The sequence below is a fragment of the Notamacropus eugenii genome, chromosome 3, assembly GCF_028372415.1.
Source record: "Notamacropus eugenii isolate mMacEug1 chromosome 3, mMacEug1.pri_v2, whole genome shotgun sequence".
Taxonomy (NCBI): domain Eukaryota; kingdom Metazoa; phylum Chordata; class Mammalia; order Diprotodontia; family Macropodidae; genus Notamacropus; species Notamacropus eugenii.
The window spans coordinates 248,485,479-248,498,556 of record NC_092874.1 but is presented as its reverse complement, the minus strand read 5'-3'; the positions used below and the strand labels follow the sequence as shown (position 1 = coordinate 248,498,556).

Genomic DNA, 13,078 nt, shown 5'->3' with positions numbered 1-13,078 from the left:
AAAGATAAAAAAATATTCCCTGACCTAAAAGAATTTATTTGCTATTCATTTTGACTATCACAAAGAGATCAGTGTGTCCATTGATGGCAGATGAGTGTTTTAGTGGAGTATGTTACCTTTCAATTCATTGGAATCAGAGTTCAAATCTTATTTAACACACATACTAGCTGTGTGACCCTGGGCAAATCATCCAACCACTATCTGCATCAGTTTCTGTATTTGTAAATGGAGGATAATAACTCCTATCACCCAGGATTATTGTGAGGATAAAATGAGATAATACACATAAAGCACTTTGCAAATCTCAAAGCACATTATGAATGTTAGCTACTATCGTTATCATCCACATCAAGAAAATCATGGTGGATCCTTGCCATATTGAGGTTTATACATGTGTATAGTTTTTTAAAAAGCTGTAGTTTAAAAAATAGAAATGTAGAACTATGTTTATGCCTACATGTTCATAAAAGCTCATTATGTATACAATATAAATTATTATATTATATATTTATATTATATATGATATAAATATTAAATATATATTATATAATGTAGATATGATTACATATAACATATATAAACATGTATGTGTTTATATGTTTATATAGACTTCATTCATCTCATCACTGTCAGTATCCTTCCAACATTACTGACCACAAGGCATTCATACCTTCTCAGACTGAAATTCTTATCCATATTCTTCTGTAAATATCTCCCATAGAAGATCTAGAAACCTTCTTTCATGTCTTTTCATATTTCTTGGGAGCCAGTTCAGCCTTTGACCTTTATCTCACTCTTATTACAAAACTTGGCCCACCTCCTTCTTTAATCCCACACACACTTCCTAGAGGTCTTTTATGTAACTTCTTACACATAAATAATATGCTCTTTGTACCACAATTAGCAGCTTATCTATCTATTTAGATGTGGTTTTATGTCAAGGAACAGCTTATGTTGTTGAAAGTAATAAATAATTTCCCATATACAAATCGGCCAATCTCTTTGTTCCATTTCATTCTAAGCTTGATTCAACATCCATCTATAGCACCTAAGACATGTATACTGAAATATGGACTCAATGAATCTCCCATTCCCTTGCATATCATAAGCTTAACATCATGCACATATAAACACATACATACATGGAGTATGATTTTAGGGGAGGAGGTTTTCTGTGTCTGTATATGTATGTATGTGAAGAATTAGACATACATACATATATATACATATGTGTGTATACTTATACACACTGGATATTTGCAAATATCTTTTACTAAAGTCAAGGTCCTCTTATATATGTTGGTGCATATATGTGTGATATGCACATATCCTTAGAGGATACCAGCAGCCTGGATGATTTCTCTTTCTAGAGGGAAGAATAAAAAATTGTACTTTCAAAAAAGCAATTTTCAGAAATCTCATTTCTCCCTTTATTGACAGTAAAAATGATTTTAAAATATGACTCATGTATACTAGCTAAATAACTGTGCAGGGCTAACATTAATATCATAATATTCAGTCTTCGTTGTCTATTGTATTCTATAAGATGACAATGGTGTGGAAGGAGAGAATAACTATCCTTAAACAAGAGAGAGTTTATTTTTTTAAAATCATACTACCAGTATAACACAGATATTCATTCCAGCTTTGAGATGAATATCTAGGAATATGAGGAATGAGTTAAACACACATACAAGTAATCTAGCACAGGAGAACAATATGCATAAAGAGAAATATTGAAATGATTTGTTTCATAATTACATATATACATATATATCTATGTATGTATATATATGACATATAAAAGGGAACACTATTAGCCAAAATGTTTCTCTTCTCCTTGAAAAAAACAACAACTAATATTAATGACTTACAGGAGAAAACTTTCTCCTTCCCTTTCTCTTCATCTAAAGGAGACAGAAAGAGAAAAACTATCTAGAGAAGAAGGGGAGAGGAGAGAGAAAGAATACAATAGAGAATCATTTGCAAAGGACCCTAAAACCCATCTAATCCAAGCCCTATTCAAACTTTAATATCTGTGATAAACTAATCCAGTCCATCCTAAGGTCTGCTTACAATCTATCTTGTAGGGTTTTATGAGAAGTGAAAGGTGTAGGGGCTGGATGGACCTATGACTTCCTTGGTAGCAGGAATTCTCAGATGAGAAAGCTCTCCACCAATGCAATTCATTACCCTTTCTGTAATAGTCCTAGAAAGCTACCTAGATTCCTAAACAGCTAAGTTATTTGCTAGGGATCCCACAGTCAGTAACTGAAAGAATTGAGAGGAATTCAGTTCTCTCTGACTTTTAGGTTGACTCTCAATCCACTACACCAGTGACATCAACTCAGACCAAAGCAGATACCTGCGGGTGGTATATTAATTTAGAAACTGTGTTGCATTTTTATTTATTTTGTTAAATATTTCCCAATTATATTTTAATCTGATCTCAGCAGCTACTAGAACCATCAGAGTTTTTCAGGATGCATGCAGCCCACAGGAATTTTATACCTTGTGCTATAACTGGAAACAAACAAGTAAAATAACCCTAGAAGTGCTCTAGAAAATTGTTAATGTTATTAAATAGTTCAATAATAGACAAACTAATTATTATTGTATAATACATGCAATTTTAAATATAACAGATATTTCTCAATAACAATAATAATAATAAATCTTTAAATACATTATCACGTATAAGTAGAACTAAGTATAGCTTTCCCAATTAAAGTAGGATTAGAATCAAATTATCTCATTAAAACTATTTGATGTACATGCATGACATCAAGCTATTGGGCTGTACAAAAAATATGAATAATTTAACAGCTCCTTTAGCTTGTAAAAATCTTTTCCCAATGGTATCAAATTTCATTTGGATTAAGCAAGTATAAAATTCTTAACATACACCAACGAAGAAAGAGACTGAAGCCTTTGGGTTTGAATCTAGAAGTCACATAGAACTAATGGATGAAAGCAAACTCCTTGACCTTTGCCAGGCTAGACACGTGTGAAGATATATATTACTAAAAGGCTATAACTGAATATGTTTATACATATGTTTATTGTACTAAATAATATATGTTTATTATACTATGGATATGAATATGCTTATTGTACTAAAGAAATATTGGCATCTCAAGATCAAAAATGAATGGGAATAAGAAGTTAAAGCTATTAACACCTATGCAATACCAACCCTAATATATATTTTTCAGTCCTGAAAAAATGGACCACAATAGATTTGGAAACCTGTACAATATTAATGAAACTCAAAGCTCATCTATCAGGTTCTTAACCTAGAGTCTGTGAGCTGTTGTACATTGATAACTCTATTTCAACAGGCTTCATTTCTTTTGTAATTCTATGTAATTTATTTTATGCATTTAAAAACATTATCCTTCATGCATCCATAGGATTGATCAGACTGCTAAAGAGGTCCATGCTACAGAAGGGGTTAAAAACTCTGTATAAGACACTAAAAGAAGGATGAACACTTTCTCACCGAAAAGGAGGAAGAGGATTGATCTCAGAAATTCTTAAAGTATATAATAAATAGGTCAAAACCCAACAGAAAGACTTTTAGAACAGATATCACATCCCTAAGCAATTGAAGAGGTTGTTTAACAGGGACACACTGGATTTGTCCAATGTAATGGACAGTGGTGTGGCTCTGAATAGAGCCTCTGAAATGGCTAAGATGCAGTAGAATCAAATGTCACTGAATGACATTCACATTAGCTCAGCAAATATGTCAACCAAAAAGCATCAGTTAATAATAGTACCTCAACCAACAAACATTTATTAAGTATATACTATGTGTTCTAGGCACTGTGTTAAGTGCCAGAGGGAATATTATTTGAAACTAATCACAAAATCTCGGAGTTGGAGAGCATTATAGGAACCTATACTTAAAGAAATAAAGAAATTAATTCAGGCTATTCATGGGATAGCCAAATACCAAAGCTGAAGCTTACATACTTTAGCCACATGAGAAACAGGACTCATTGGAAAAGACCCTGGATGTCAGGAAAGATTGAAGGCAAAAGGAAAAGGGGATGGCAGAGGATGAGATGGATAGATAGTGTCATGGAAACAGTGAACATGAAATTGGACATATTTTGAGAGATAGTGGAGGACAGAAGATCCTGGCACACTATGGTCCATGGGGTCATGACTGAATGACTGAACAAAACACTAGGAACATAGATTTAGAGATAGAAGAGACCTTAGAGGCAATTGACTACAACCCCCTCATTTTAAAAAATTGAGGCACAAAGAGTTTAGGTGACTTGCCCAAGGTCATACAGTAGGAAGTATTTGAAATGGCATTTGAACCTAGATTTTCCTAACTCTTAAGTTCAGCACCCTATCCACTACATAAAACTGCCTCACATAGCAAACAAATGGTTGACTCAGATGGATATACCTGTGGGGAGAAAGGGAGTTTAATTTGAAAATTCAGGACCAAGTTATTACCACCTTCTATTACATAAAGGTTCTCCTTAAGGAACCCAAACTTTGTAATCAATGTAAGGTATAGAAGGAAATAGGACCTATTCAACATATCACTGCAGACTATAAAAAATGTAGACTAAATATGAAACAAGATGTGACCCGGTGGCTAAAATAAATATCAGGAACTTGCTATTATGTCATGGGTGGACAGCAGATTAATCTCTCTACCACAAATATAGACTTTAAAATATATAATAGTATTTAATATACTGTCTTAGAAATCGACCATAACCCCAGGTCAAATTGTGCCCAAAGTTCCCTAGACATAATATTGATTCATAAAACCTTAAGAACATTTTAAGGGGTGTAACCATAGCAAATGTTCATAATCTCCAAGCTACTTAGGATAAGAAGCTTTCAAGATATGAGGAAGTAGAAGAAGGAGGAGGAGAAGAGGGGAAGGAGAAGAGGAAGAAGATAAACATGAGGCAGGGGAAGAAGAAGAAGAAGAAGAAGAAGAAGAAGAAGAAGAAGAAGAAGAAGAAGAAGAAGAAGAAGGAGGAGGAGGAGGAGGAGGAGGAGGACGAGGAGGAGGAGGAGGAAGAGGAGGAGGAGGAGGAGGACGAGGACGAGGACGAGGAGGACGAGGAGGAGGAAGAGGAGAAGAAGAAGAGGAAGAAGAAGATGAGGAGAAGAAGAAGAGGAAGAATTTATGTAGTGCCTTACAAATATTACTGTATTTTATCCTCATAGCCATCCTTAGAGGTAGATAGTATTTTTATCCCCATTTTATAGTTGAGAAAACTGAGGAAGGCAGAGGATAAGTAACGTTAGTGTCTAAGTAACAGCTAGTGTCTAAGACTAGATTTGCACTAAGGTCTTTCTGGCTGCAGGTCCAGGGCTCTAACCAATATAACACCAATCCAACTACCCAACCTATCACCTATAAGAGGAGACCAAAACTGTGTGGACACAATGTGAGGCGCCAGGTGTTTCTATAGTCCTGTGGACTCCTGGAGATGCATGCAAGATGCTTTTAGGGAACCTGGAGATGATAAGGTTACAACCCCAAATTTTTTATTCAACTACAAAGAGCAATTATTTTGTATAGTGGTGCAATATTCAATAGAACATGAACTATAAAAGACTAATGGCAGGATTGTAATTTGTCCCAGTACCATTTTAATCTGAACTCTCTCAAAAAAATAGGAAGAATGAAGTATTCACCATAATACCCTTAGATGATGGAGAACTCACTGTCACCTTCAGCAATCCATTATATGGGCTGTCCCAAAAGTCTTAGTGCAATTTTAAGCTGTAGCATTTTTAAACTGCACTAAAATTTCTGGAACACCCTATCTTTTTTGAAAGAGAAAGTTCCTCCCTATATTGAGCCAAAATCTCCCTCCCTATCATATCTGGCCATTTCATTCTAATTCTAACCCCTTCCCTGAGACCAAACTTTATATATTCCTCTAAATATTTCAGTCTGAGAAGGATTTTACTTTAATTGTGCTCCTTAAGATTTTCTTATAAGCCCTATAGAAAATATAGAAAGCTTGGTTTAACTTCAGCTAAATACAATTTTGTTCTTTTATTCTTAGAATAGTTACATTAAATATGGCACCGTCACAAAGAAAGCATCTTTCATTTAATTGTCTTGATACATTTCCAGTAAATTCTTAGGTGCCTACTGTATGCAGGAATAACTAGATAGCTCACATGTTTTCTCTATTTCCATATTATCTCTCTCTCTCTCTCTCTCTCTCTCTCTCTCTCTCTCTCTCTCTCTCTCTCTCGTAAATTCTTAGGTGCCTACTGTATGCAGGAATAACTAGATAGCTCACATGTTTTCTCTATTTCCATATTATCTCTCTCTCTCTCTCTCTCTCTCTCTCTCTCTATCTATCTATCTATCTATCTATCTATCTATCCATCTATCTATCTATCTATCTATCTATCTATCTATCTATCTATCTATCTATCCATCTATCTACCTACCTGTCTGTCTGTCCATCCGTCCATCCATCCTTGCATCCTTGCATCCATGCATCCATCCATCCTTCTACCTATCCATCTATCCATCCATCCATCCTTCTATCTATTTGTATGTAAGATATTGTCACAATGTTATGTACATGAGATTCTCTGTGAGAGGGTTAATTTTAACACAAAGTATAGGCAAGAGCTATCCAGTAAATATTTGTGGATTTTTTTAATGTAGTAAAGTTAATAATTCAGAGATACCAAAATGTAATGCAGCATGCTTCTATAAAAATAATGATGACATATATAGTACTCTAAAGTTTGCAAAACAGTTACATATATTACTTTCTTTGATCCCCATAACCACCCTGGGGGAGCTAGGTGGCTCAGTAGATAAAATACAGGACCTAGAGTTAGGAAAACTCATCTTCCTGGGTTCAGTTCTGGCCTTAGTAACTATATAATCCTGGACAAGTCACTTAACCCAGTTTCCTTCTGTTCATCATTTATAAAATGAGCTAGAAAAAAAAATAGTAAACCACTCCAACACCTTTGCCAAAAAAATCCCAAATGTGGTCACCAAGAGTTGAACGTAACTGAAATAAGTAACCATCACCTTGGGATATTATTGTGATATTGGGGATATTGCTATCTCTATTCCACAGATGAAGAAAAAAAAGATTGAGATAAATTAAATAACTTACTCAAGGAAGACCTTTTGAGAATATTGTGGTACATGTGTATAATCCATAACACTAGGAAAGGAGAAGACTGGGGATCTCTTGACTGGAAGTTTTGAGCTGTGGTAGGGCTGAAACTGATCAGATAATCCTACTATGAGCAGCACATATAGGGGAACCCTCAGAAAGAGTTGGCCACCAGGAAGCCTAAAGAGGAGAAAAGAGGTCCAAGTTAGAAAAACAGAGAATGTTAAAGCTTCAGTATTAAATATTAAGCCCATCAATTGGGGAATGGCTAAACAAGTTGTGGTATATGATTGTGATGGAATACTACTGCGCATTAAGCAACGATAACCTCAAGGATCCTAGAAAAGCAAGACTTTCATGAAATAATGGAATGAAATGGGTACAACCAAAAGAATGTTGTATATAGTAACAGTAATATTGTTTTAAGAATGACTTTGAGAGAATAAGCCATTTTGACCATTATAAATACCCAAATTAACTCTAAAGGACCGATGAAGAAAGACACTATCAGCATCCAGAGAAAAAACTGATAAATAGAATAATTATACATACACATAACTATTTCTGTCTAATGGTAGCCATCTCTGGGGCACAGGTCTGGGAGGGAAGAGAAAAGGGGGGGAATTTACATAATAACTTGATTATATATTTTAAAGGAATAGCAAGGTATAAATAATAGGTTTGCAGTTTCATGGGCAATCATCTTTATTATACTGTTATGGAAATGCTTGTTTTCTTCCATAAATCTAAATTTTTTCTATATGTGTGTATATATATATATATTTGTTCTAAGATAGATAAATAAAATAAATAGATAGATGGATAGATATATCATAGGTATACACACACACACACACAGAGAAAGTTGGCACGGTGCCTCCAAACTCTCTCTCTCTCTCTTTCTCTCTCTCTCTCTCTCTCTCTCTCTCTCTCTCTCTCTCTCTCTCTCTCTCTCTCATGCACATGCTCACTATTTCTCTCATATATATGTACATATAATACATGTGTAGTTTAGCGCTTTATCCATGTGACCAACACCACATATCTTTTTTTCATGGAAACAAATGTTTAAAATTTATTTGCATGAGCCAATGGCAAAAACATAATCCCATATACTTAAAATTCTAATTATCAGCTGCAAATAAACAGTTTTGAGAACTGTAAAAATGCCTGTTGTGGTTTGCCAGTAGATTGTGGGAGGCCAACTTAAGGGGTAAGTTTAAAAAAAATTAAAAATTTTAAAATCAGGCCAAAGAATAACCATTTACTCTTACATATTTACTCTTACTCTGTTGGTCACATTAATTTCTAAAAATCAATTAATTTTATGATTCTACATGTCTTATAATGTTTATTTTAAAATATCATAGAGCCATCCCAAATTTTGCTTGTTCTTATAATAACTAAAAATGTTTTCCTTTTGCTTAGGGGAAGAAGAACAGCATTGAGCTTTTTGTATCTCCAGTAAACAGGAAATCCGGTATTTCAGATGCCCTGCCATCAAAGGAAGTGCTACATTCTCTTAATATCAATGTTTTACATCAGAGTCTATCTCAATTTGGAATTATAGAAGTCTCCCCTGAGGTATGTTTTCATATGGAAAATTGGATACAAATTGTATATACCACAAAATTGGTCATTTTACTAGGAAGGAGTAGGCTTTGGTTTACCAAAAAAAAAAAAAAAATTAGAAAAAATGTAGCACACCTTCCTACAGATGGATTATCTTACCAATGAAAAAATGCTATAAATAATCAGTTTCACTTTCAGTGTTCTTTGAAGGTAAAATGCTTCTTCATGTCCAGTACTCTGGTTTTTCACTCTTTTCATTCACTGTTTGACAAAATTTCTTCACAATCCCAACTGCCTCCAGATTGCTGCTTCTATCTCCAAATTTGCACGTCAGTATTACATTTATACTTACAGTGCACCTTTTTCAATATTGTAAAGTTTCTCAAATATAATACAACCTGCCCTCCATTTCAGCTTACCTCATCTTCTATCTATATATTTTGTGCCCCGAATATAGATTTTGATGGATAAGCTCTATAGGTTGCTTGTCTATAATGCATATTGTAATGTAGGCAATGACTATTAATCATCCACTTGGTCTTTACTGTGTGGATGGTCAGATCAAATTCCTTTGAGTGACACACAGTCTTGAAAGAAGTCAGAAATTATGAGTTGAAATCAGTCTAGAAGCATTTTTAAGTATCTACTTTGTTCCAGGCACTGGGTTAAGCACTAGGGATACAAAAAAGGCAAAAGACAATCCATTATCTCAAGGATCTCACAATCTAGTGGAGTAGAAAATATGTAAACAACAAACAAGATATATACCAGAAGTGGAAATAATCTCAAAGGGAAGATGCTGAAATTAAGGAGGATTGGGAAAGGCTTCTTCTGGCAGGTGAGAATTGAAGGAAGCCCAGAAAGCTGTTTGTCAGAGATGAGTGTGAGAGGGTTCCAGGAATGGGAGATACCCAGCGAAAATCCACAGAAAAAGGGTAATGTAGCATTGTGTGTATGAGGAACACCCTGAAGGCCAGCAATGCTGGAATGCAGAGGGTGTGGGATTGAAGACGTATGAAGTCTGGCAAGGTAGGAAGTGTCAGGTTATAAAGGGCTTTAAAAACTAAATAGAGTATTTTATATTTCATCCTAGAGGTGGGAACCACTGAAATTTGTTGAATAGGAGGGTGACATGGTCAGACTTGTGTTTAAGGAAGGTGAAAAGGCAGAGCATTCCAGCGTGAAGGGACAGCCAATGCAAAGGCATGAAGATGGGAGATGGGATGTCAATAGCTGTATTGTAGATTGCAAAGAGGTGAGAGGTAAAAATATAAAGAGCTTTAAATGCCAAAAAGAGGAGTAGATATTTGACCCTGAAGGTAATAGGGAGGCACTGGAATTCACTGAGCAGGGGAATGACAGTCAGAACTTGCGCTTTCAAAAATTTCTTTGGCAGCTGAGTGAAAGATGAATTAGAATAGAAGGAGACCTGAGGCAGAGAGACCAATTAAAAGACAATTGCATTAATTCAGGTGCAAAGTGATTAAGGTCTGGACTCAAGTTGTGGCTGTATGAGTACAAGATGAGACATATTATAAAGTGAGAAACAAAATTTAGCAATGGATTGGGTATGTATGATGAGTGAAAGGGAGAAGTCAAGAATAACATTGAGTTTGCACATAAGGATGAGTGGGAGGATGGCAGTAACCTCAACAGTCATAGAGAAGTTCAGAAGTTGTTGTTTGTCCTTCATTCTCAAAGAGGACCTTGACATTAGCAAGATGGTGCCATGACTTTCAAGTGATTGGATTCAAGTGAGGGAGGGCTGACCAAAGTCGCCAGAATCACTTTCTCCTCCTGAGCTATCTGGGTCGAGTGGCCAGATATAGATCAGGATGACTAGAGATGGCCTCCTCAGAATTGGGAAGGGTTTGAGGGAAGGGTGAGATCTGTTTGGGTTCTGTTGAGTTTGAGATGTCCTAAGGACATCCAATTCAGGTCATCTAAGAGACAGTTGGGAATGTGTGACGATAGATCATGAGAGGGAATAAATTCTCTCTCCCATTATATGAAGGACTTAATTTTCTGAGAACTACTTAGGGAAGAAAGAAAAGCTCACTCAAAAAAGATGATTTTTACTTATCTAGTCTCCTTTTCAACGTAAGATCACAGTCAGAATTTTATATACATTGCTTGCTTTTGTACATTTCTTATGAATCTTTATATAGTGTGGATGCTCAAATACTATTATAATTCTATATTCAGTTTATACACTTTAGGTATTAGAATATCATTTAATGATTAATTAGGTATTAGAATATCATTTAATGATTAATTATTTAATGATGGGTACAGGGTCTGGATATCTGATTTAATTGGTATGGGAACTCCCAAATGAGGAAACTCTTTCCACCAGTTCAGGTGGCTATCTCCTTCAGAGCACTGAGTCTAAATGACTTTCCCAGATAATACAGCAAATATGTGTCAGGAGGAGAATTTAAACTCAGATCTACTAATCTGAGAGACCAATTCTCTTTTTACTACACCTTGTTTGCCTTTTGTCAGAAGACTAATTATACCTCTGACAACATATTATGCTTTAATTTTAGCTACCATTGTCCATGAGAAAGTGTAAATCTTTTTGCAAACTTATGGTTACAGGAGTTTATATCTAGACCAGGAAGATCTCAGAGACTGTTTAGTCCAAATCTCCTCATTTCACTAATGAGGAAACTGAGGCCCACGGATCTTGTCCAAGATCACATAGATAGTAAACATGGAAAGCTCGTTTTGATCCCCAGGTCCTTTAACTCCACAATACAGAAATGAAAAAAGTTAGAGGAGTTTCCATTGTATTCAATTGCTTTAAATGTCAATAAATTCCAAAAGTCTTGCACTTTAAAGCAGGAAGCCAACCTTCCTTAATACTTTCTATGCTAACTACCTTAGTGACCCTCCCTGGAAAAACAAATAATTAATATGACAAAATAAGCATAAACAGAACCATAATTCATGAATTTTGATTGTCCTTTCAAACTGTGTTCATTGGCTTGAATTCTTTTTTAAAGACTTCCAGTCTATGTAGCATAGCTATTCTGTGAAGATTTAATTGAAGTTAATAGCACCTAAAAATGTACTCATATACAATGATATGAAATTTGGAGGAAAGAGTAAAATAAAATATCTAGGAGAACTTTGCTATTAGATATAACTGTACAGCTTAGCTAAGTATGCCAATGTACCTAATAATTGTCAAAGTTATATTCCACTTTGCGTGTGTGTGCATGTGGGCTCACAGTCTCAGCATTACATCTTGTACTTAAACCTAAAATTCCGGATCAATCAATTAATTCAAATTTATTAAGTGCCTACTATGTCCTAAGCACTGGAGTAGACAAAAAGAAGCAAAAAACGGTAACTGCCCTTGAGGAGTTTCTAATCTAATGGATGAGAGTAGGTGTACAAGGCAAGAGAATTACTAAACCTCAACTGCCAACCTGATTGTGTCTATAGTAGCATCTAGATCAGGGCAGAAAAAATACAATCAGTCTTTTGATGTAGATAAGGTGACTTTGTGGTCAAGATACATACTCTCAAGGAGATTTCATGAGCCAATTGTTAAGTCTTCAGTGTGAGTATTTATACCTCTGAAGTCAGCAAATGCTGCAAATCAAGGCTTGATCTATTGTTTTGTTGATTTCTAGACTTAAGAAAGTGATGGAAAAATATTAATAAAGTAGATTAAACTTAAAAGTATGCTGTGTATATCCCCCCCAGTTTGGTTGTTAAATATTTACAAGCACACCTCTACATGTTCTAATCTTCTCTAAGCATAGGAGTTTATACTTCAAGATGCACAAGGTATTAAAATAATCCATCAATTAATAAGCCTTAATTATCTACTGTAATGTATATGAGTATGTGTATATTCTTATACATGAGCCAACCACTGTGCTAGATACCAGAGATAGGAAGATTAAAAAATGAAATTGTGCCTGCTGTCAAAGAGCTTCCATTTTGTCCATAGTGATCTGAGCCAACCAAATATTTTAATATTATACGCACCTTATGGTAGACAAGCTCACAGTTCTTTCTAAAAGGTGAACTCAGAACCCTTAAAGAAATATATAAGATTAAGGCAGTAAGTTGGCTCAGCTAAAGTTGATAGAACCATAAAGGTTGAGCTAGAAGGCCATTTAGTACAAGTCCAACTCCTTTACTTTACAGGTAAGGAAACTGAGTCTCAGAGAGATTAAAGTGACTTTCCCAAGGTCACACAGGGCGTAAGTAACAGAGCTGAGATTTGAATTCAGATCATCTGACTACAATCCCCTCCCCACCTCTTTCTATTGCACAAGCACTAATTAGGTGAAAGTACATGAGAAAGAATGACTTAAAATAAATAAAAACAGGTCGTT

General features: G+C 35.1%; 1 protein-coding gene across 2 annotated transcripts in view; it reads left to right on the top strand.

Annotated features, from left to right (window-relative positions):
* PTPRR (protein tyrosine phosphatase receptor type R) overlaps nt 1–13,078 on the top strand; it is a 348,363-nt gene that overhangs the window by 169,296 nt on the left and 165,989 nt on the right. For both annotated transcript variants that reach the window (XM_072655374.1, XM_072655375.1), the window contains exon 4: nt 8,577–8,732. In XM_072655374.1, the coding sequence (XP_072511475.1) occupies nt 8,577–8,732 (156 nt within the window). The remainder of the gene's footprint in view (nt 1–8,576; nt 8,733–13,078) is intronic.